Genomic DNA, 25,210 nt, shown 5'->3' with positions numbered 1-25,210 from the left:
AGTTATATATTCATTCAATGTATGAGACTAATGGAAAGAATTTTCTAGCATTCTTCCATCTCTTTTGTACAATTCAGAGGAACAACTCTGACCCTTGTTTCTGCAAGTGAACTGAAAGGAATTTGGACATGATTTTTGCCCTTTATATCTCCTACTGGTTTGAGTTCATGTTAGGAGCTTGCAAATATTTATTATATAAAAATAATTTAAAAGAAGAGATGGAAGTAGTTAAGAATATATAATAGATATTTTTCACTCATTTATTTACTTGACAATTTAAGACACAAGACTAATAATGTGCATTTCTATGCTTCAACATTATATGCCTTAAAGAGAATGAATTGTGAAGAAATATGGAAGTGCTACAAACCACAATTATAGGCCTCCTAGTCTGGGATGAAAACATTGCCACCCAATTGAGAAGGAATTCATTAGGAAAAATGACAAAATTGTTTCTAAATTAAGAATCTATTTGAAGTAAAGGGAAACAATTTTCTCAGTGCTACGTAGATAGTTGTACTAGAAATATGTGCATAAGTCCTCAATCTTTGTGCTTATATTCATCAAGACATTTCCTGAAGTTTAAAATTAGTTTTAAAAAATAAAGAAAATGAACATTGCAATAGTAAACTGTATTCAATTGCCTAGAGAAGTCCTCAAAGTTCCATGTGTTAGGTATATGTGTTCCTGGTGTGTCTTATACAAGGTTGGCCGAAGCTTTCTGACACTTCAATGTACATTTTTCTTCGGTACTTTGAGTTTATTAAGTGATAGTATTAAATATAATTCTTCTCATTAGAAAACAGACATATGAGAATGATGGGAACACAAAGTTGAGAGAATAATTCTCTAAAATGGGATCACTGTGTGACCCCAAACATGTTTTATTTTCCAAGAAGCAACTGACCTGCAGCCCTGCTTGGCCTAAGTGGACAGGATATGTCACATTCCTCAGCAAATTACCTGTTAACTGCAGGAAAAATGCAGACTCAAGATAATGTTAATGGGAGAAACCCAAAGACACTTGTCTTAAGATCCTAAAACTCTGGAAGATAATAATAGTTCTTCCTAAATGTAAAATCTGTAAGAATGTGTGGTTAAGAATCCAATTAGAAGCTGAACACAATGGTGCACACCTATAATCCCAGGGACTCAGGAGGCAGAGGCAGGAGGATCATGACTTCAAACCCAGGCTCTGAAGCTTAGCAAGGCCCTAGGTAACTCAGTGAGACCCTGACTGTAAATAAAATACAAAATAGGCCTAGGGATATGGGCTCACTGGTCAAGTGCACTGAGTTCATTCCCGGTTCTAAAATAACAACAAAATTCAATTAGAACTAGTCAGCATGGGCCAAGGTGATTAGAGTTGCCATGACAGTCAGTTCTTCAAAGTCTGATGTCACCCTGCTCTCAGTCAACATCCAAAGGTGGACCTGGGCGGAACTTACTGGAAACTTCTCTGGGATCCCCAATGAAACCCAAGTGCATGAGAGGCTCATTTCCCTTCTCCTCTCTGAGAGGAACAATTCTCTCCTTTGAGAGTGTCCCCTTTCCCTTTTGCTATATCCCTTCAATAAACTCATTCCTGTTACCTTGAGTGACATGTCTGAAATTATTCTGAACTGATCACAAGACTCGGTCTTTGCATTGCCTCAGTGTCTCAGAAGTTCCCAGCTCTGTTAACACTATGACTTCATAATTTTGTAAGATTTTTGGAAGCCGTATATGAATTACCAGTTTGTTTGAGCCAACCAAAGGCTGGGAAGCTGCTTTTCTGGGAACTCCTGTGTGAAATTTCCAAACCCCTGATCATATTGGTTCTCTGCCTTAGCTCAGAGTCTTAATCGAACACAGTTGTCCAGAGGTGGGCAGAGATGGCTGTGACCTGCTAAGCATGAAACAACCTGTTTACCAGAGGATCCCTTGCTACACTGAAATCTTACACCTACTGAACCCCTTTGGTCTGTAATGCTATAACTAAAGTGAATACAGGCTATTTTTTGTTACAGTCAGACCCGTCTGGTCTGTTCAATCAAAAATCAAAGAATTTATATTTTATATATCCACCCAAAGAAGGAATTAAAATGAAGACATCTAGGTGAACATTAGAGAGAGAGAGAGGGAATTTCATTATTTATTTCTTAGTTTTTGGCGGACACAACATCTTTATTTGTATGTGGTGCTGAGGATCCAACCCAGGCTGCATGCATGCCAGAAAAGCAGGCTACCACTTGAGCCACATCTCCAGCCCTCTAAGGGAACATTTGTAAAGGGCTAAGAGCAAAAGCGAATGAGTTCATGAAACCAAATATTTCCCACATACTCCCATTTGATAAGAAAAAGCAGGTAGGCATCATTACATTTCTAAAGCCACTGACAAATGACTTTGTTTCCTTCATCTTTCAGGAAAGATGGATGCTGGGGCTGAATGTACAATGAAAGGTAAGCATCACTTCCAGTTTCCTGGAAAACCAATGGAAAGCAAATCACAACACTCTAATTAGAAAACTCTATCTTCAAAGAGGTGAAAGCTACAAACCAAAATCAAATGGCAATATAAACACATATGGTTTAATTTTATTTTCTCAAATGACTTTTCCTTGAACTGAAATATTTTCGTCTCTTACACAGGGAGTAAATTTCATGAAGATAAAATCTGACTTGACAAAGTGATTTGTGAAAAGTTGTTAGGATAGTTAGGAACCTGGCCATATAGCCTCCTCTAATGGGAACAATGGGAGGAGCCAGGCCTAGATAAAATTACTCCCTTTTTTTCTTCTTTCCAGTTTTAGAAAACAACTGGCAACAAAACAGACAACATTTAGTGATGATGAACATCACAGTTGCCACACAGGCCAGCAGGAACATAATCACATCCAAAGAGTAGTACTGGAACCAGGAGAGGTCATGGGCAGCCACCCGGAGGTGTTTAGCTCCTTTGTGGCGCATGACAAACTCAATCCAGAAGACAGCTCGGTCCAGAGGCTTCACTGGCTGATCATGTTGAATTCTTGATAACTTCATAGCATTCTCTTTATATCTAAAGGTGAAACATAAAAGGATCAATATTGAAAGTAAGTTAATCTGTCTAAGCACATGAAGTCAATCAGAGTTTATCACAAGTGCCATATGGATGATTTAAAATCATTATCAGAGCCTTGCCCTGCATATGATTTGTTTTTTTCTTTTGTCACCATATAATGTCTGATTTTAGCTTATGTTCTGATGTAAAATATTTCACAAGTGCCCATGGAATTTCAAGAAGGTTAGTCAAATTCTTTCCATCAGAGGAAATAGATATGAACCATTCTGAGTCCAATAAGTGAGAGAGAAAGCACATAATTTGTAAAAGATCACCTTGAAGCTTTGAAAGAGGAATCATATCGTGGTGTGAAGTGCTTCCTAAGTATTTTCTCTGTTTTTCCTCTTCTTTTTTACCCTATACTGTATTTTCCACTCAGTACCCAGGCTGGGATTATTAAAACATACACATCTGATTATGAAGCTATCCTACTCAAAATGTTCATGTGACTTCTCATCATAAGTGGAATAAAATCCAAGTCTATTCTTGTACTCGTGGATTCTAATGGGTTAGATACTGGCCATGATTTCTGATATTATACTTCCTCACTCATTCTGTCTAGGTAGATGTGTTTTTTAAATTTTATTTTTATTGACTTTTTTTAGTTATATGTAGCCTTAGGATACATTTCAATGTAATCACAAAAGCAAGGAATATAATTTGCTCTATCTCAGCCCCTAGCACTCTTCTCTTCCCATACCCTCCCTCCCCTTGCTTCACTCTCTCTTCTATACTGATCTTTCTGCAATTTATGTATACTTTTTTTAATTAGTGTTTTTTGCATATAATTGATATTGGGATTCACTGTGATATATCCACAAATGTACACATGAACTTTAGCCAGATTTCTTGCATTCTTCTTCTCTTTTCCTATTCCTGCTTATTCCTTCTCAATCTGCTTTGTTTGCTCTATTGATTTTCCTCTATTTTGATAAAATTCTCTCTTCTGTTTTCATTCTTTCTCCTCAGTTGCACCCCGTTATTTTGGAATAACTTGCACATATAAGAGAAAACTTTTGACCTTTGACTTTTTAAGCCAGGCTTATTTCATTTGGCATAATAGTCTCCAGTTCTATGTATCTACCTGAGAGTGACATAATTTCATCTTTTAGGACCAATACTCCATTATGTGTATACACTACAATTTCTTTATCCATTCATCTATTAAAGGGCACATACATTGGTTTCATAGCTTGGCTACAGTGAACTGTGCTACTATGAACATCAATGTAGTTGAATTCCTGTAGTATACTGATTTTAGATCTTTTGAGTATATACTGAGAAGTGGGATAAATAAAGCATATTTTGGGTCCATTCCTAATTTTTAGTAGTTTTGAGCACATGTGTGTTCTCTCTGTTCTCCAGTGTCACCAAATGTGTTCTCCCCCTGGCACCTTCATACTTTTAATCTCGTCTGGCTTTTCCTTGAGTATCCTTTCATGAAACACCATAAGCCTTGCTTATATCTCATGGCTAAGGTCTTGGCCATCAAGTCACTCTTCAGAGGTAATTTTCTTGGTCATATTAGCATAGTAGCCCTAGGGATTTCTTCTATTATTTTATGTTGTTTTAAATGTATTTTCTAATAATATAAAATACATTGCATTTTCTATAATAAGCCTCAATAATACAAGAAAACACACTATATCCTAAGTCATCACCAGGAAATATCACAATTAACTTGCAGGGATGGTGAAGTAAGGACACCAATGTGCCCACCAATTGGATCATGATATAGGATTTGCAGGTCATATGTTCTGCCTCTTCAAAGATCTTTAAGAATCCATTAGAAGACTTAAATCTGATAATGAAATACAAACTCAGAAAAGTAACTATATACAAATCGCCACACAAAACAAAGTAACTTTTTAAATATATAAATAGCAAACTCAGTGGGAAAGAAATCAGAAAAACATTTTTTTGACAATTCCTTCAAAGAAAAATAACTAGGAATAAATGTAATAAAGGAAGTGTAGGTTTTCTACAATGAAATTTATAGAATATTTAAGAAAGAAGATACTGGAAGATGGAAAGTCATGAATCAGCAGAAAGAATACTGTTGAAATAGCCATCTGGCTGAAACCAATCTACAGATTTAATAAAATCCATGTCAAAATACCAATGAAATTCTTCACAGAAATACAATAAAGATCATAAAATCTATATGGAAGCCCAAAAGATCTCAAATATCCAAAGCAATTCTGAACAAAAGGAGAAATGCTAGAATTAACACAATTCTGATTTTAAAATGGACTACAGAGCCATAGTAACACAAATAACATAGTGTGGGATAAAAAGAGACACAGACCAATGAAATATAATTAGGGCCCAGGAAGTAAAACTGTATAATTGTAGCCATCTGATTCTTGAGAAAGTTGCCAAAAATACACATTGGAGAAAAGAGATCCTTTTCTAAATATGGTGCTGGTAAACCTGGATAGCCATATGTAGAAGATTGCACCTTGATCCCTAACTCTGACCCTGTACAAGAATGAACACAAAATGGAATTAAACATTTCGTAGTAAGTGAAATAATTAAAATATCAGAAATACAACATATTGCGTGTTTCCCTTCATATGTGGAATCTGGCAGGTTAGGTGACATAAAAGTAACAAGAAGACTATTATACAAGAAGAAAGGGATTAAGGGAGAAGGAGTAGAGATTTTTAGGGTAATTAAAAGTCTTTTAGGACATAATGTAAAACTGATATATTAATATTTAAGTCTGATGTTTTAATCTGTATTCTCTTTTTCCATTCTTTCTTTACTTCTCTCAGAGTATTTATTGTGATACTATTTTTTTCATGGAAATGTAGTTGTGAACTTGTCCTTTAAGTGATACCTTCCTTAAACAATAATACTATCATTAGGAGAAATGAGAGTTGAGTTGAAGACAGTCATTCTTCCTAGAAACTACATACTCCATATAATTTCCTTTTGCAGTATGGAAAAAGGTTAATTATTGAAGTTTTGTTTTATCAAATATCATGAAGAAAATTTTATTGTGCTTCTAAGATTATCACAAAGTTAAAAAAAATCAACCATATGGAATGTTAGAAAGATATTTGCAAATGATATATCTGATGAGACTTATATCCATAAAAGATGGAGAAATATTAAAATCAATAATTAAAACATAAATAACCAGATTAAAAATGAGCAAAGGGTTGGAACTGACATTTCTCTCATGAAGGTAAGTGAATGACCAAAAAGCACATAAAAATGATTCTCTTTAGCTATCACGGAATGCAAGTCAAGAGCACAGTGAGCTACAATCCTTTTCACTAGGATGGCTACAATAAAATAAAAGGTTATAGTAAATGCTAACAATGATATGGAGAAATCGGAACTCTCTTATATTGCTTGTATGCTGCAAAAATTTTTGCAACTACTTTGGAAAATAGTTTGGCAGATCTTTTATACATATAAAATTATCATATGACCTAACAGTTCTATAACTGGAATTTACCAGAAGACATGAATACTTAAGTTCATATAAATTATACACATTGTTCACAATAATCTAAATTGGAAACAGAAACCTTTATAAACTGATGAATTGATAAATTACTTTGAATATTTCCAACCACACAATATTATTCAACAATAAAAAACAATAAAGGCTGACCCTTGGCAAAGCATGATGAAACTAACAGCACTAGTGGAAGAAACCATTGAAAAAGACAATAATTTTTATTATCTTTTTATCTGAAATACTTAGAATAGGATGATCTATAGAGATAAAAAATAAATGGAGTTTGCCTAATCTAGGAGGCAATAAGAAATGACTTCAATGCATTGTCACATTTCTTTTGATGTGATCAAATTTCCAAAAATTATACTATTTAAGAGTTTTATAACTATGGAAACATCAAATGTATTTGAATTTTAATTCACACTTTAAAGAGATAAATGGTATATTGTGTGTTATATGTTATTAAAATCTGTGAAAATATAAATACTGATGAAATAATTTTTGAGTAAAATAATTTATGATTAAAGAATTTTTAAGTATGGATTTAAGATACTGTCATATCTCTATAAGTTCTTTTCTTCTGTAGGTCCTGTCATATTTAAAAATTAAGTCCTCATTGCAAATGGCTCTATATGACAAACATTTTGTGTATGTGTAGAAATGGTGTAGTAATCATTTTCTTGTCTAATCTACAAGATCAATGCAATTTTGAAATTCTTATGATATTTGAAGTTGTATACAACTCTGAAACAGTAATGGTTAAACTAATTGAAAATAGATTTAATATGGGTGGAATCTTTAGATTCTATCAAAATTACCCTCCTCCACAGCCAAATCAATGTTTATAGCAGCACAATTCCCAATAGCTAAACTGTGGAACCAACCTAGATGCCCTTCTATAGATGAAAGGATAAAAACAATGTATCATATATACACAATGAAATATTACTCAGCAATGAAAGAGAATAAAATCATGGTATTTGCAGGTAAATGGATGGAGTTAGAGAAGATAATGCTAAGGAATTTGACAATCCCAAAAACCAAATGCTGAATGTTTTCTTTGATATAAGGGGACTGATTCATAGTGGGATAGGGAGTGGGAGCATGGGCAGTTTAGATGAACTCTATATATGGCAGAGGTTGGGAAGGGAATGGAAGGGAAGGGAGGGGGTATGGGGTTATTCATAATGGTGGAATGTGATAATCATTATTATCCAAAGTACAGGTATGAAGACATGACTTGGTGTGAATACACTATGTATACAACCAGAGATATAAAAAGTTGTGTGTGTAATAAGAATTGTAATGAATTCCGCTGTCACATATGAATTAATTAATTAATTAAAATTACCCTCCTTAAAATGGGCTAAAATTTATACTCATTAATGAGAAGACAATCCTTATCTGAATATTACCCAATGTCAAAGTTGTTGTACTCACAAAGGGTCATTAATGACCATCCTCAGGGTCTTGAGAAGATCTGCACTTGTCAGTGTTCTGTATTCCAATCTAATAGCTGCTCCCTTGGCCTTCACACGAGCAATGTTTTCAGGTTGATCCGCAAACAAAGGAATGCCCACCATAGGGATCCCATGGTAAATTGCCTCATAGATGCCATTGGTTCCACCATGAGTTATAAAAGCTTTTGTTTTTGGATGACCTAGGATTGATTTAATGTCAGAAAAATTATTAATTTAAATCTTAGAAAGAAAATAAGAAATGTGTATTAGAAGACATTAAAGGGACCAGTGTGTATTTTAGGTGACAAATTATTGTAAACATGACAGTGCATCAATTGTTTTTTTCATATCTCAGAGGAACAAGCACCTAAGTCCACTAGAGTGCTAACCGAAAACTACATGAAAGAGAGGGTACATAACTTAAGACTTGAATATTGAATACAACATTAATAGGTAGAAAAAATAGAATATTTTTTAGGTAAAGAATCAACATACACTTATGGAAAATAAGGTCATGAAGGACATGTTAGCATATTATCTCATTAAAAAAACTGAAGTCGCTAAGTTTGCTATGTAGCATGTTCAAAGCAGCAGGGAATAAGATGGTGATTGTACTGAATTCAGAGAAAAGAGAGACTACACTTCATTACAAAATGTGTTTGCACTTCATAATGAAGATTGTGCATTAATTTCTAGAGAAAATAAAGAGTCACTGTTCATAAAAAAAAAAAAAAAAAAGTCCTGGCTGCCATTTTGAAAGGTATTTGAAATACACCTGCAGGAGAGGAAAGAATAAGTGAAAGACATACAACAACACAGAGAGACAATCGAGGAACTGAGTGAAAAATTCTTGCAGAGGTAATTGCACCAGAAATAAAGATAACTTGGATTCTGTATATAATGACAGTGTATATTAAAATTGCAGTTTTCTCCTTTGTTTTTTTCAAACAATCCCTGGGCCTGGAAAATAATTAAAAAGAAGTTGAACATTGTGTTTGATTTTTTAAAGTAACAAGTATTGAATAAAATGTTTCCTGTTGAATTGTAAGCATCCAGATTGATGGTGCTCATGCTTTTAGGACTTATCTCAGAGTCTTACCAAGAAGGTCATTTTGGGGGATCCAGTTGTATATTCGAGTGTTGGGTCCTAATTTATCTGGCTTCTTGCCTTGATATCTCCAGATGACCTGTTTGTTAAAGAATGCACCTTATTCTATGATTTAAAGTTTAATGTTATAGCATGTTTGCATTCTAAAAATTTAAGAGATCATCTAGTTCAACATTTAACACATAAGGAAATAAGTACAATTTTAAGTAACGAGAATTATGAAAATACAAACTAAAACTCCATTATTATTTTGTTTTATGCATTTTATCCTAGATTTCATTTTCCAGATTAATATCATTATGTTTATTTCTTGTGAATGACATAGATTAGACGGGACATATATTGCTTAAAATGCTTATTTCAGTTTGCATTGTTTTTTATAGACAAAAGCAAACCATTGTAGTCAGCTACTGTTAGAAATAAATGAATACTAACTAGGAATTACATGTAACTTGTGTCAGACTTCAATTTATTAAACACTACGTATATGAAATCTTTTACTGGTATAATGTATCTTAACCCACACTTCTATCAATATTGGTGAATTTTGAATTTCTTTAAGTTTTAAAAAGAATAACCCATTTGCAACTTACAAATAATTACATGGATATTGAAATAAAGTTCAAAATTGTGAGGTTGCTAAATGTTTTAAAACTGTGTGTTATCATTTAATGATGCCATACAAATCTTCTTAGTAGTCTTATATATATCCAAGATATTTTTATGTCTAGGAACAAAATAAGGAGCTGACTCTGGAAATTAAAAGCAATATTCATGAACTGGAGTATAATTTCTAAGTGCTTATATTCTATATGCAATGGGAGCAGTAAAGTAAATTTAGGTCTACAGAAGGAAAAATAATTGGGTGATTAGGAGAAGCCTATATTAGATAGGAAACTACAAAGCAGATGGAAAACATTCAAAAATCACAAGAGTGGTTATGTTAGAAATTGTGATATTAAAGCATATTATGGAGGTGGGAACTTTTGAATTTCAGCCCATGCCAGGCTTGCTTTTGCTTGACTCTTCCTTATACTCTCTTCTTTCTTCTTAAAAAGTATTAATATGATGTTTTAGAAGCAAAGTCCTTTGAGGTACATTTATAATGCACAGGGTCCACTTCAAAGGCAGAACTAATCTCTGCTCTTTCTCTAATTTTCTGACATTGTCAGGATCCTGCCCGCTAGTGCAAGCTGTTTTTTTCTTTTTCTACAAATACATGTGACTGAGTGGGAATTTGGCCCAATGGTTTGGGTAGCCTTTCTCCTCAAAACTCCAGGAACAGTTTGTTAAATAAAATTATACTTTTTTTTTAATGGGGAGGGGATGTATTTTGGGCTTACAGTTTCAGAAGTTCAGTCCATATGTGGCAGACTCCATTGTTCTGGGCCAAAGATGAAGTAGAATGTCATTGCAAGAATACTATTCTTAAATGAGGGTAAGCAAGGAATAAGGGATTGCCTGGGGTATCCAAAATCATGATCAATTTCAGCCTTCTTCAATACCTGCTTAGCATTATTGTGGTGGTCCAGTTATGAGTTAACTTTTTATAGCTTTCTGATAACATTGACTATGTATACAGTGCCCTCAGGGATCCTGCAAGGAAAAGGAAGAAGTAGCAGGGACGAAGGTGGTATCTGTGTAAATATATGCCTGTTATACCCTTACAATTAAATTTCACAATGGACCTATAAATTATATTCTTTATGATCACAATGTTAATATTAACATGAATTAAACACTCTCTACTGTTTAGAATAACCACACATTTTTTTGTTTAAAACATGATTTTTGAGATGAATTAGAGATATCACAATAGGTTATGTTTCACAAACGATGCTTCGTTAAGCAAACCCTTTATAAAGTTTAACAGACTTTTTACATATTTGGCCACTAAGAGGGCACTTTTTCTTACCCTTTGTGGAATCTGTGCAAGGGCAAATGCAATTATATTGGCTTTCTCTTCTGGCATGTTAGAAAACACCGACCCCAGAGAAAACACCACAATACCATTTTCTCCAGAACTCTGTACAAATTCTTCCATTTCCTGTGAATGAAATATTTGCTCCATCAAAAAAATGAAGAGGGAGGGGATACAAGATGTCAGATTAGAGGAAGGATGACTTTCTAGTTGCTCCAAGGATCAAAATATAAGCATTGAGAATACTGCTTCTTAGTGAGGTGGGTGAAAGAAGGATTTCACTAAAATTCAATACTGGGAAGTCACAGTGTCTCAGAGACTCAGAAGTTTGGTTTCATTAAACAAAGAAGATTACACTGAAACCAAACTGTGGAAGCAGCTAAAGCAGTATTAATGGTGCTGTGTACCACAGAGAAATGAAAAATGCAGGGATAAACACAGTGGACATATTTGGTATGAAAAAAACCTGAGATCAGAGAAGCAACATGAACTTAGCTGATCCAGAGACTCCAGTGTACACTGGTGATTGAAAAGTGCTGTTTATTTACTGCCTGGGGAGAGATAAGGTGGATTCATCTTGAGGTGGCCTTGCTCTAGTCTCTGTTACCAGAACTGGGAGATCTGAGCAAATACTGCTGTACTGCCTACTCTGTGGCCTAGAGTGTAAGAGGCATAGATAAGATTTTATCCCAGGGGATTCAAGCCAGAAAAACAATGGGGAGCACAACTTGCTTTTTCTTTGAGCTGATGGCTCTTGTGACAAGCTGAAGTAGGTGAGAATCTGAACAGGCACTTATGGAAAGACTCAGTAACTGAGTCTAAGAAAACTGTGCAGGTGACCAGCAGAATGTGTGGAAGATCAGCTCCCCCTGTGAAATGAGTAGAATTCTTAGGAGGCTTCTGAGATTCAGACTCCCTACAGAGATAAGCAAATGCCAGACCCTAGGTGTGTGTCCATCTAATTTCTTCAGAGTATACATCAAACAAAACCCCTGAGGTCTGATTAGACCTAAGTTTCCTGCATCAGAACTCATCTTATAGAACACTGCAGCAACCCCACCCCAGGAGTGCAAAGATCTGGTCTGTGCACACAAAGCTCCAACTGACACTTCTTCCCATTCCAACCTATGTCATACTGGTAAGAAGGGAAGCTGAGAATTATTTCAAACACCTTCAGTCTTAGGCCATTCCTAGTGGTAGCTCAGAGAGAAACACAAAAAGAGGAAGGGAATAACAAAATCCAACCTTCGCTCTTAGTCTCAGGAAATAGCTAAAGAAGAAATGAAATAAAAAACTGTTGAGTATAGTCAGTAACCATCCATTCTGACAATTTTGGCCACCTCAGTAGAAATGATTCTTTCATTTATAATTAAGAATATTTTTACTTTTTCTTATTCTGTGTGTTTGTGTATTCTTCCATTACTGATTGATTTATGGATACATATCCATATATATTTATTTCTTTTTTTTCAACCTTAGCATTTTTTTAAATGTAGTTATTTTTTCTTGTGTTGTCTTTTGAGGGTTAGGGTTTTTGGTTTGTAAATATTTGTTTTGTTTTGTATTGTTTTTATTTGTTTCTTTCTTTATCTCTCTTTTATACTCCTGGTTATAGCAAAAATCTATTCTCTTTTTCTCTCTCCATTTATGTGTTTCTCCTATGTTCTCCTCCATCCTTATAACTATCACCTGCTCTCTCTTCTGCATTCTCTCTCTTCACTTTTTAAAATTTCAAACTTTTTTCCCCTATCTTCTTATCTCACATTATTTCCTCTTACTGACTGTAATTTTGCCATCTTTAAACTAATTGGCTTATAAAACTCTTGATCCCACCATTAATGTTGTTGCAATTATTACTTCTGTGGATGACCTCTTTCTTGTTTTAATGTCATATTTAGTTTATATTCATGCACTGCTTAGTTGCTGGCAATTGCTGACCTACTTTTTCTGTTTTTTTTTTTTTTTTTTTTTTTAGCAATTACCATTTTAGAAGTCATTGTAGAATCCAGGTATTTATTTTAATGCTGTATATTATTGTATCAGTTATTCTTTATTTTTCCCTTTTCTGTGAATAGCTGGAAATCTATAGTGACTCTACACGTTCACAGGGTAGAAAAGTCCACTGCTGAAATAAGTTCAACCAAAATACAGTTCATCTTGCTCAACATGAAAACTAGTGGCATTCAATCATTAACTATACTTTAATACATGGAACAGAAGAGATAAAACTCAAACTAATGATAAGGAGTCAAATAGAAAGAGTTGGGGGTGGGTTCATGGTTTCTCCCTATGGAAATCCACTGCCACAGGAAAAATAGAGAGAATTAATTCAAAGGCTGTGAATACAATACTTATAAGGAGTCTTAATCCAGATCACGCTAGGACACTTTGGAAAGTAAATACTATGCCTTTAAAAAAGTGGAAGAGGGCTGGAATTGTGACTCAGTGGTAGAGTGCTTGCCTTGTACACATGAAGAACTGGGTTTGATTTCCAGTGACACATAAAAAAACCTAAAATAAATAAAATAAAGATATTGTGTCCATCTATAACTATTGTTTTTTAAAACTAACATGGATTAGAAATCCCTCCTAATAGATGCATAAAACCCAACATAAGACGATAACAATTATGTAAAAATAAGGTTACATAAAATCACTTAAAGCTCCTAATTTACCAACAACTGCTGCCAAAGATTGAAATTATAAAAAATATCGGCTAAACAACTAAAAAAGTAAATTATAAATTATTGTAAAATATAATCAATAAAATAATATTTTTAAATGATCAATAAATTATAAAAATGATCAATGAGTTCTAAGAGAACACAGAAAAACAATTGAATGAATTAAAAAATCTTTACAGAATATAAATGAAAAATTCAACAAGATAGAAATATTGAAAAAGAACCAAATTAAATCTTGAAAGTCAAAGACAAATTAAATCAAATAAAAGTTCAGTTGACAATAGTACAGTACAGTAGTACAACAGACAATACTGAAAACAGAATATCAGATATGAAAGAGTGGCCAGCTTTGAATATTCAGACAGTAATAAAGTAAAGAAAATAATCAACTGTGATGAGAATATTCAAGAATGCTGGGACACTATTAAGAGATAAAATTTAAGATTCATTGATATTCAGGAGGTTTGCAAGATGCAGGCTGAAAGAAATTAATAACTTCTTTACAGAAACAATAACATAAAGTTTTACAAAGCTTGATAATTAGGTAGATATCCAGATAGAGAGGGACATATACAGAAAAAGAACCCCTTATACACAGGACCAAAAAAAAATCTTTCTACAGCACATTATAATTAAAATGCCTAATAGAAAAGACAACGATAGAATTTTAAAAGCCTTAAGAGAAAATTGTCAGGTCACATTAAGTGACAAGCCAATAAGAAGCACTTCTCATTTCTCAGCACAAACTCTAAAAGCTAGGAGATACCTTGGAAAAATAAGTTCCAAGTCCTGAAAGAAATTAACTATAAAGCAAGATTGCTATATTGAGAAAAGCTATCTTTCAAAATCAAGTATGAAATAGAATCCTTCCAAGATAAGGAAAAAACAAAATAATTCATAACAACTAAACCAGAAATTATTTAATGAAAGAGTCCATATAGAACAAATATACAACAAACTCTGAAGTTTACAAATGAACAAATCTTATTGGAAGAGTAGCTAAGAAATGAAAAATAGGACCAAATTAAACATAAATGAATCAAAATTACAGGAATTAATAAATGTCTCTTGTAATGACATTGAATGTAAATCATCTCAATTCTTCATTTAAAACATATAGTCTGGAAGAATGGATTATAAAACAAGACCCAATAATATGTTGTTCATAAAAGACACACCTTACAGGTAAAGACAGTCATAGGCTAAAAGCAAAAAGATAAAAATTGATACATTATGCAAATGGAATCAGAAAATAATCGGGATTATCTACTCTTATATCTGACAAACAGATTTCAAACCAAAATTAATCAGAAGAGACAAAGCTGGGCACTTCATACTGGTAAAATTAATAATCCAACAAGAAGATGTAACAATTATATATATTTAAGTCATAAACATGGATCCAACTAATTACATAAGAGACACTAGTCAAATTGAAGCCTCAGATAGACCTGAGTAAAATAATACTTGGTAACTTGGTAATTTCAACACAATTCTCTCATCTATGTCATCCAGACATAGAACTAGTAAGGATTCTTTGGAGCTGAAAAGTATTATAAGTCAAATAAACACACACACACACACACATATATATATATATATATGTATATATATATATATATATATATATATAATGTTTCATTCAACAGCATCTGAATACATTTTCTTCTCAGCATCTCAAGAAAACCTTCTCCAAAACAGACAATATGTAACACCACAAAGCAACTCTTATGAAATACAAAACAATTGGTATTACTCATTATATTCTACCAGATCATAATTGGATGAAATTAGAAATCAACATGACAGAACCATACAAAAACTATATGAACATATGGAGATTGGGCAATCTCTATTGTATAAAAATGGATTATAGAAGAAATTAAGGGAGAAATTTAAAAATTCTTAGACTCAAGTGAGAATAGTAATACAACATATCAGAACCTCTGGGGCAGAATGAAGGAATTTCTAAGAGAAAACTTTATAGCTATGAGTGCCTGTATAATAAAATCATAAATATCCCACATAAAAAAACCTAATTTCTCATTTCAAGGCCCTTCAAAAAGAAGAACAAACTAATTCCAAAACCAGTAAAATAGCAACAAGGAAAGATAAATAAATAAGAGAGAGAAAAACAGAAAAGGAAGAAGTCAAATTATTAGTTTGTAGATGATATGATCCTATACATAGAAGAGCCAAGGCACTCCACCAAAAGACTGATAGTGATGATAAACAAATTTGACAAAGCACCTGGTTACAAAATCAACATACAAAAATCAATTGCTTTCCCATATACCAACAATGAATCTGCATAGGAAAATTCAAGGGAATTATTTCATTCACAATAGCCTCAAAACAAACAAATAACAACAACAACAACAACAAAAATCTAGAAATAAATCTAACAAAAAAGTTAAAAGACCTCTAAAATTGAAGATTGAAATTAGAGAAGACAGAAAATAAGATGGAAAGACCCCTCATATTCATGGATAGATAGAATTAATATTGTTAAAATCACCAACGATCCAAAGCAATATACAGATTCAATATAATCCTCATGAAAATATCAATGGCATTCTTCACAGAACTAGAAAAGATAATCCTAATATTCATATTGAAGAATAAAAGACCCATAATGGTCAAAGCAATTGTAAGCCCCAAAAGCAATGCTGGAGGCATCACAATATTTGACGTTAAATTATACTACAGATCTATAGTAACAAAACTATGTGGTACTGACATGAATAAGATATATTGACCAGGAATATAGAATAGAAAACACAGAGAAAACCACACACATGATGTTGGAGAAAAGATTGCCTTTTAAATAAATGATGCTGGGAAAATTGCAGAAAAATGAAACTATACCCTTATCTCTTAACCTGCACAAAAATCAACTCAAAATGGATCAAAAAACTAGAAATTAGAACTAATACTATACAACTCCTAGGAGAAACTGTAGGGTCAACACTCCAGCATATAGACACAAGCAATGACTTTCTCAAATAGAACCCCTAAAAGGTCAGGAAATAATTCCAAGAGTAGATAAATTGGAAGGCATCAAATTAAAAAGCTGAACTGCAAAGGAAACAATTCGAATTGTGAAGAGATAACTTATGAAATGGAAGAAAATCTTTGCAAAACACCTTCTGCCAAATGATTAATATTTAGAATATATAAATTCCAAAAACTTTACACCAAAAAAATCAAACAACCCAAATAATCAAAGAGAAAATGAATTAAAAAGATGCTTCTCAGAAGAATAAATATAAAGAGCCAACAAATATATAGAAACAAAAAATATTCAACATCATTAGAAACAAGGGAAATGAAGACTACACTGAGATTTTATCTTTCACCAGTCAGAATAGTAGTCATCCAGAATAAAAAGAATAATAAATGCTAGAGAGGATATGCAGAAAAAAATTTTAACACTATTTGAGGAATTGTAAATTAGTACAACCACTATGGAAATCAGCATGGGTATTTTTCGAAAGAGTAAGCATGTAAATATCATATCACTCCGGTATACCATTTTCAGTATTTATCCTAAAGAATTAAAGTGATACATGCATACATAACAGTGATACATGCATACCCAATTTATGAGTACAACTCATAATACACAAACTATGGAACCAGCCTAGGTGTCTGCCAATGGATGACTGAATAAAGAAAATGTGGTATATATATACACAATGGAGTTTTATTCAACCAAAATAATAAATAAAATTATGTCATTTACAAAAATGAATGGAAATAGAGTCTATTACATTAAGTCAAACTTAATAAGTCTATTACATAAGTCAAACTCAGAAAGTCATGGGTTGTATATTTTCTCTCATATTTGCAAGCTAGAGAGGGAAAATGGAAAAAATGAGGGTGGATCTCATGGAAATCAAAGGGAGATAAGTGGAGAACAGGACCAATGGGAGGGAGGTGGGAAGGGAAGGAAAATTTCTGGGAAGTTTTATTGGCCAGATTGTACTGTTATATTGTGTACATATATGAATATGTAACATTAGATCTCATCATTATGTACAACTTAAACGAACCAATAAAAATGTAGGAAAAGCAAAGAAATTATTGGTTTGCAAACTAAGAAAAGCATGTATTATTAGAATTTGGGAGTTATGTATATTTTTAAACTGACCCAGTCACTCACTTTCTTTGGAAAAAGATGTGTGTAATGACATAGAAGGTTCCATTAGGCTTACTTGTGGAAATGTGTGTGTGTGTGTGTGTGTGTGTGTGTGTGTGTGTGTGTTTGTGTTTGTAAGAAATGACATTGTGCCATTAAATAGATAATGTTAGATCAAGAGATGATATTAGAAATTATTGTATGTAAATACTTAATTCATAATTTTATTCATTACTAATGTCATTTTTTTTTGTTAAACACTATAGCTAGTACTTGGTTATAATTCTTGTTGTTATAGTACTTCACTTGATTTTATTCCAGGCAGATTATCTGGATGATTTTTTAGTTTGGAATTATTAGTACTTATTTCTGTCCTTGTGAGCCCAGAAGAAAAGGATTTTTGTACATTTTTATGTTTCCTATTTCTATAGTATTTCATTCCTTACTTTACAATTTGTGAGAGTTTCCCAAGTTTTCCTCTAAAATAGCTCATAAAAACTGGAGATTAACAATCACTATCATTCAGAAGATTAATATTATGGTTTGGACTTCCTTTTACATAATTCTAAGGATCCTAACAATCCTGTACATGTCCAGAACTATACTGATCCATAATCAGCATTTTCACTTCATTGGAATGATACATATATTTAAGTAATCATATCTTTGGGTTATTTATATGTCTCATATTTTGCCCTGAATTTTTTTAATGATATTGAAGTTCTACGAGAATCAACTGTGTATCAGTGGCTGTGAAGAACCCTTATTTTCACCTCATTATGCACCACAGTGGGACTGCCTCTAGACCTTTTATATAACAGGTCAACTTGTTGAGTAGCTCATTCACATATAGTGGACATTGCACTACTCCTAGGAACTTGTGACACATTCAGTTTTTTTGTGATTCCAGTAACCCAGAGCAACGTGTACAGTAATAAATTCAATATATTTTCTCCCTGCTCAAAATGTTCTTCATCTTGTGTTGTACAAAGATTTTCTCACTACTACTATTTTATAAATATACCCTTTTTAAAAACCAATTAATCCCTGACATAGACAGGTCACAGTCTTTCTGCAACACTTCTTTAAAAGGAAAAACCAATTAATCATACGAAAATTTGGAAGAGCATGAAAAAAAAACGTAATGTTTAAGAAGATTGCCAAAATGATCTTTGGTTCATTTAGAGATACTGTTGGTTCAAAATTTGAATTGTTTTATTGTGGTCTTTTTGTCTGTTCATGTAAGTACATGAGTAGATACATGCACATATATAATATAAATGGAAGATTAAAATTCTTTTGTATATCTTTTCTTCTCACAAAATAATGATATTATTATAGCCATAATATATTATTGCCTTTCAGTCTCCAACTAAACTTGTGTTATGACTTAATGTAGTGAAGCATTAAATTTTAAAGTAATTGTACTAGGTAAGGTGGTATATGCCTGTAATCCCAGCAGGTCAGGAGTCTGAGACAGGAGGATCTCAAGTTTAAAGCCAGCCTCAGCAACAGGGAAGCACTAATCAACTCAGTGAGACCCTGTCTCTCAATAAAATGCAAACTAGGGCTGGGGATATGTCTCAGTAGTTGAGTGCAGATGAGTTCAATCCATAGTACAAAAAGACAGATAAAAATAAATATATAAGTAAATGAAGTGATTGTGATGGTGTGGTACATACAAGAATAAGTTTTAAAATCATTACTTAATGTATGACATCACTTAATGTGTTAATTAATTATGTAAGACATTTTTCCAATATGTGTTCTATAAGTAACTACCATGAACACAGATTACATTCATTTGATTTTTTGTTTGTATAATTACAATTGGTATACTGTGAAACCCAAGGCTATTTGCATTGTTAAGAGTATTGATACATTTGGCTCTTTGTCATTTTGACAAATTTCTGTATTTAAACAATACAGAAATTGTCTGAGAATCTAATTATTAATGGAAAAGCAAGTAATTTGGGGGAGCATTACTTTATATAATAAAGATCAAGAAGACAGTGTTTCTAATATTGGCCTGTATTCTAATCTTGTTTATTCTATTAAATAACACTTGCTACTATTATTCCTTATCATGATCACACTGCTATCTACCTTCTCATTGGACTCCTCCTCTTTCTGCTGTCTTTTCCCTTTTGTTGACAAGTTCTCTTTCTCCTACTGTGAATGGGGAAATCTCTCAAGATCAGAGGTTAATGGCTTAAAACTTACAATAACTGTGTCTCAATTTTTATTCAGAACTTTCACTAACTTTTTTTTTTCTGTTTGTATTGTATGGAACTTATCACAAACAACAAAATAATTCTATTGAAAATGAGGCTTGAATAAGATCTCAATGTGTTGGTGCCTTTAACAGGTAGGGAAAAAGCCACTCTTTACAGATCACATAGCAGTATGGCAAGTAATGTTTGCTTCTAAGCCTGGTATTTATTTAAAATGTTTTAGACTCTTCTGTTTCCTCCTATGAAATATTATCCTATTCGCTGACAGAATGATTTTGTAATTGTAAACTAAAGTGCTGTGCTCTGAAATAAATTAAAAGAAAATTTAGATCATCATTATGTTTGCAGCATTTATTTTCTATGTTCATTCTGTCAGGAAGCTGTGATGTTGAGACCTGAGTTTTCCAAGGGAGTTTTCCTGAGATGTCCTCTAAGTTTGGCATATGGCAGAAAGCTCTCTCAAGCTTAACTTCCCTAGCATGGTTTAGGATGTAATAATCTGTGTTCTCAGGTGAGTTGTTCAAATGCTGGAGTGAAGACAAGTAAAGGCCACACATTTATACCACTGAGAAAAGCAATTCCTTTAAAGCTAAAAGGTTGTGAAGAGCTTGAACACTTACAATATAATTTTAGCAATTCCACTTACTCATTTGATTGCCAAAACTCACGCATTTACCTTTAAGTAAATTGATAGAATATCTGTTCTCTAGGTCGTTGGTTGAAAATACAGTGTTGATTTTTCAGAAATCTAGTTTCTATTATATATGAAATATATAGTATCCACTGTGCCTGGAACACATTACCTAATTAATATTATTGGTAATAGAGCTATCATACCAGACCTGGGCTGTCGACATTTACAAGAAAAAATATATGGTAGTTTGTTTCAGCCATATTGTGGGTTTCTCTCTCTCAATTTGAATATAATCCAAATTCATGTACACAGCAGTGTTTAGGGTATGGTAAAATGAATTAAATGTATAAATATTCAAATATTACTATTTCCAAGTATTAATCCTACCTTTTTGGTATAGTTAGGGTCTTAAAAAGTAGATAACACAGTTCAGTTTTTCAGAAGGAAAAATAATTTTATAGAAACAAAAAAGGAATAATTAGAATAGCGAATATTGCTATGGATCTTATGTTTGTACCAAGGACATTGTGTATCAGTATTATCTACATTTTCCAGGTAAAACAAATGAAATTTGACTCTTAATAGATAAATAAGCATAGTCACATGTAAGAACAATCTCATCCATGTTTACATCTTTGTTATCTCCAGTCTTGCAACAAATTCCTGAGTGGTTCCTCTGCATTGTCTTCCCCTCTAAAATCCAACTTGGTGACTGCATTTTGAGATTTTTCAAAATGGAAACTTTATTCACATATCTCTTATGCTTAAGTCTTTTCATTGGCTACCCAATGTACTTCACACATATTTTAAACTTATACTAATTATCTTGCTTTCACTTACCTCTCTAGCATCATTTGCTCTTTGCTGAGCCTTCTCCTGCTGAACCACTCTTGAAGTTCTTGGGAGTTTCCCTTACTATTGTATGTGCTTTTCCTTTTGTGTCTCCCTCTCTCCCTCAAACCCCTTTCCCATCCTGTAGATTCTTTAGAATTCACCTTAGTTATCAAGGCTTTTAGGTTTTATTTTTAATGATCTTTGCTGGAGGTTTCATTAGTATTGTATAATTTCCTTATAATAACTCACACAAATTTTTTTACTTGTTACAGTCTCTGTACCAACAGAATGTAACATCTGGTTGATGCAGAAACTGTGTCAACTTTATAACTCTCTGTATCCAGCACTTATCTCTGGTATATGACAGCCACTTAATAAATATTCTTTGTATTTATTAGAATAAATTATTGATTCTTTATTATGTATTACATAATGAAGGTCTTTTTTTCCTGATTATTCTCAAAGGAAAGCCAATATCCTACTTTCTTCTGTGATAATAATGAAACACCATTACATGTGATGGCATAGAAATGCCTGGGTCTATAATTGGCAGAACTCTTTATCTTGCTTTTCATATCTCTGAGTTAAACACTCTGAATTAAGAATGCAGAGTCATTTCTACCAAAAAAATGTTAATCAAACAGAACAAAACAAACAGGAGAAGATTCACCTTAGGGAGGGGTTTGGCAGGTTTACAGTGGAGTCCTCCAACAAAGTCAAAATTTGGTAAGAATGGACGAGGAAATTCTAAATCCCAATAGGTTCGAATGAGCCAAAAATCAGCTTTCCCCATTGTTTCATATATTGTAGTGGGTCTCCCTGAATGGAGAAAAGAGAAGAAAAGAAAATGAGAGACATGTACCTTGAATGCTTCATATATTTGCCTTGAAATGAGTTGGATTTGTGTAGGCAAGGTGTTTAAATGCACGTGTGTATGTGTGTGTTCCTGTATTTGCATACTACAATTGATATGTTTTTTAGGGTACATTTTTGCATACTGTATTTGATACATTTTACATATGTTAATATGTACATAAACTAGTTGTGTGGGTACTTTCTAGTGTTCCATTTGTATATTTACAATCACAGATAATTAAATTATTAACCTAAGCCTCCATGGAAATAAACATGCATTTTATATTATTTTCTCTCTAAAACTACAAAAACAACCTAAATTTTTAGAATTTTTGTGAAATCCATTAACAATAAGTGCTCCCATAACTGCAGAGATATCTTTTCTAGGAGTATTCAGTCTAATTCTTATAATTGAGCAAACCATTCCGTTGATCCTTGATTCTTCAAGTGATGTGTAAGGATTTAGTGAGTATGCCTGAATTCCTAATGACCTCTACTGCATTTGCCTCATATTAAGAGATTAATAGTATTAAGTTAGTAAATATATATATATATATATATATATATATATATATATTTAAGTAAAAGCCAGAAAGTTTACACAAATATTGAAATAGAGATTGGTTCTCATGCTTAATTTAGTTCATATTGTCTTAAATGGTAAATGCACTTTAAAAAATATAAGACTAATAAGGTATGGTTTTACTTTACACCAAGGTTTTAGGACTTAACAGATTATTTGTTTGTTTTTATCAAAGAAATATGAAATATAAGGTATCACAATTTATAACTTTCTGTGCCTGAGATAGAGACACTGTTAACTGTGAAATAATCTTCACAGCAATGCAAATAGATATTGTTTTTAAATTTCTAACTGAGGAAACAAAGCTATTGAAAAGTAAACAATTTCCTCCATGGTACATATATATGGTTGTGCTAGTAATACATGTGTATGTTATTAATGTACATGCCTATCATCATTAAAACATTTAGTGAGATTAACAATGACTCTCCTTAAAGATGAAAAGAATAGTAAAATGCATATGTAATTGCTCAGAGAAAACTTCCATGATTCAATTTGCAGGTTATTATTTCCTGAAGCATTTGAATAAGTAATTGCCACTGGTTTCTAACTGGCCCTATAATATAAGGGCCCTTTTATATTGGTGAGACTACTTGTTCATCTTATATTTTCATTCCATCCTTTTACTTACAGAAAAGAAAATTCTTCTGATTTTATATTCATGCAAGCTCAGCTTCAAAGTCACAGGAAATTTAGGTTTCACAGTACTAATTAAAGAACCAGCTTACCTAGAACTTCACTGTAAAACTGATTCCATTTCTTCACATCAAATGATTGAAACCAAAAATCAAAATAAAGCATATACATTATGTTTTTAATCCGATCCATGAATGTCATTTGATCACTTAATTCAGACATAATAATGGGCACGTAGGAAGGAGGGAATGTAAGTCCACCACTGTATTTTTCATATGTATACCCAGGAGTAAAGCGGAGAGTGTATACAAATGGTATTTTAAGTAGCTCAGACAGCAGCTCACCACAGGGACCAATAGCATCTGCAAGAACGACATCAAATTTTGATTCATGTAGTTTCATCATAAGTTTCTTGTTTAAAATTACATTTCTACAGAGTTGTTCAATTGTATCAGAATATTCCTTGGAAGCTTTTTGCACTAATGAAAAAACTTCCCAAAAGTTAGCTTTTGGAGTATCATAAATCCATTCATGGAACCATTTGGAGAAACGTTCTTCCAAGTGTTGTTCACTTGAAGGTGCAGGGTAAACCTCAAAATTAATAGCAGATGTTGAGTTGGGATTAATAAGAACGGAAGCTGTTGATGTCAGAACAGTCACCTCATGACCTCTCTGGAGAAGTTCATCCAGGATTGTCTTTATGTTGATCCAATGGCTGTATTCTGTTGGCCACACCAGCACTTTTCCACAGCTTCCAGAGCTAAAGTAACACATCAGTCGTATCAGCAGAAGAACCAAGTTCCTTTTCACAGACATCTTGGTACAGTGTATTGCTTCTTTTACATTAGCAGCTCTTCTTTTCTTCAATTTCTCAGGCTTATATGTCTCAGGTAAATCAATCCAAAGTTAAAGTATAACTCCTGTACTTCAAAGTACAGTTTTACAGGCTGATCACGTGGATGATAGGAGAACAAACATAAGGTAGAGTACCTCAAGGTTATAAAAGTTTATATGCCCTAGAGGGTTCATCTGTCCTGTGGTGCCACTCTCTCTTTCTCTCTCTCCCTCTTTCCTTCCAGATGCTGACATAAGCTGAGTGGCTTTTCTTTGCTGAGCCCTTCTCTCACTATGTGGTACTTCATTTTAGGCTCAGAGCAATGACCATAGCCATCAATGGACAGAGACCTTTGAATCCTTAAGCCCCAAATAAACTTTTTCTCCTCTAAGTTGTTCTTAGGTATTTTGGTCACAGTGATGAAAAAGTTGACTGAAATAATCACACCTCTCAATATTGTACAACCAAACCTCAACACAAACATGGGTGGTGACAAGCTATGTTCAAACCACAAGACTCCCCTACTGAAAATATGATTTCAGTGATGCAGATACTTGAATGATGTCTACCTTACTGTTTTTAAGAGTTATTGTTAATATTTTTTAACAGTAGTGTAAAAAATTCTAATCTAATCTAATGTTACTGGTTTTTTTAATATGTTCTTGGAAGCAGACAATACATAGGAACTGAGGCTGGAGTTGTGGCTCAGTTGTAGAACACTTCCCTG

The 25,210-nt window shown here is 33.1% G+C and overlaps 1 protein-coding gene across 1 annotated transcript; it reads right to left on the bottom strand.

The window, feature by feature from the left end:
• Positions 1-2,209: 2,209 nt before the first annotated feature.
• LOC144257235 (UDP-glucuronosyltransferase 2B17-like) lies at positions 2,210-24,480 on the bottom strand. The gene is made up of 6 exons (XM_077803351.1): positions 23,741-24,480; positions 22,245-22,393; positions 11,042-11,173; positions 9,118-9,205; positions 7,999-8,218; positions 2,210-3,040 (listed from the first exon to the last, which is right to left on the bottom strand). The coding sequence occupies exons 1-6, from the start codon at positions 24,462-24,464 to the stop codon at positions 2,761-2,763; spliced, it is 1,593 nt and encodes a 530-aa protein (XP_077659477.1). The 5' UTR covers positions 24,465-24,480; the 3' UTR covers positions 2,210-2,760.
• Between the last annotated feature and the right edge of the window lie 730 nt (positions 24,481-25,210).

The sequence above is a fragment of the Urocitellus parryii genome, chromosome 10 (assembly GCF_045843805.1).
Source record: "Urocitellus parryii isolate mUroPar1 chromosome 10, mUroPar1.hap1, whole genome shotgun sequence".
NCBI classification, from domain to species: Eukaryota; Metazoa; Chordata; class Mammalia; order Rodentia; family Sciuridae; genus Urocitellus; species Urocitellus parryii.
The sequence above is the reverse complement of the archived record's forward strand: the minus strand, read 5'-3'. Positions and strand labels throughout refer to the sequence as shown.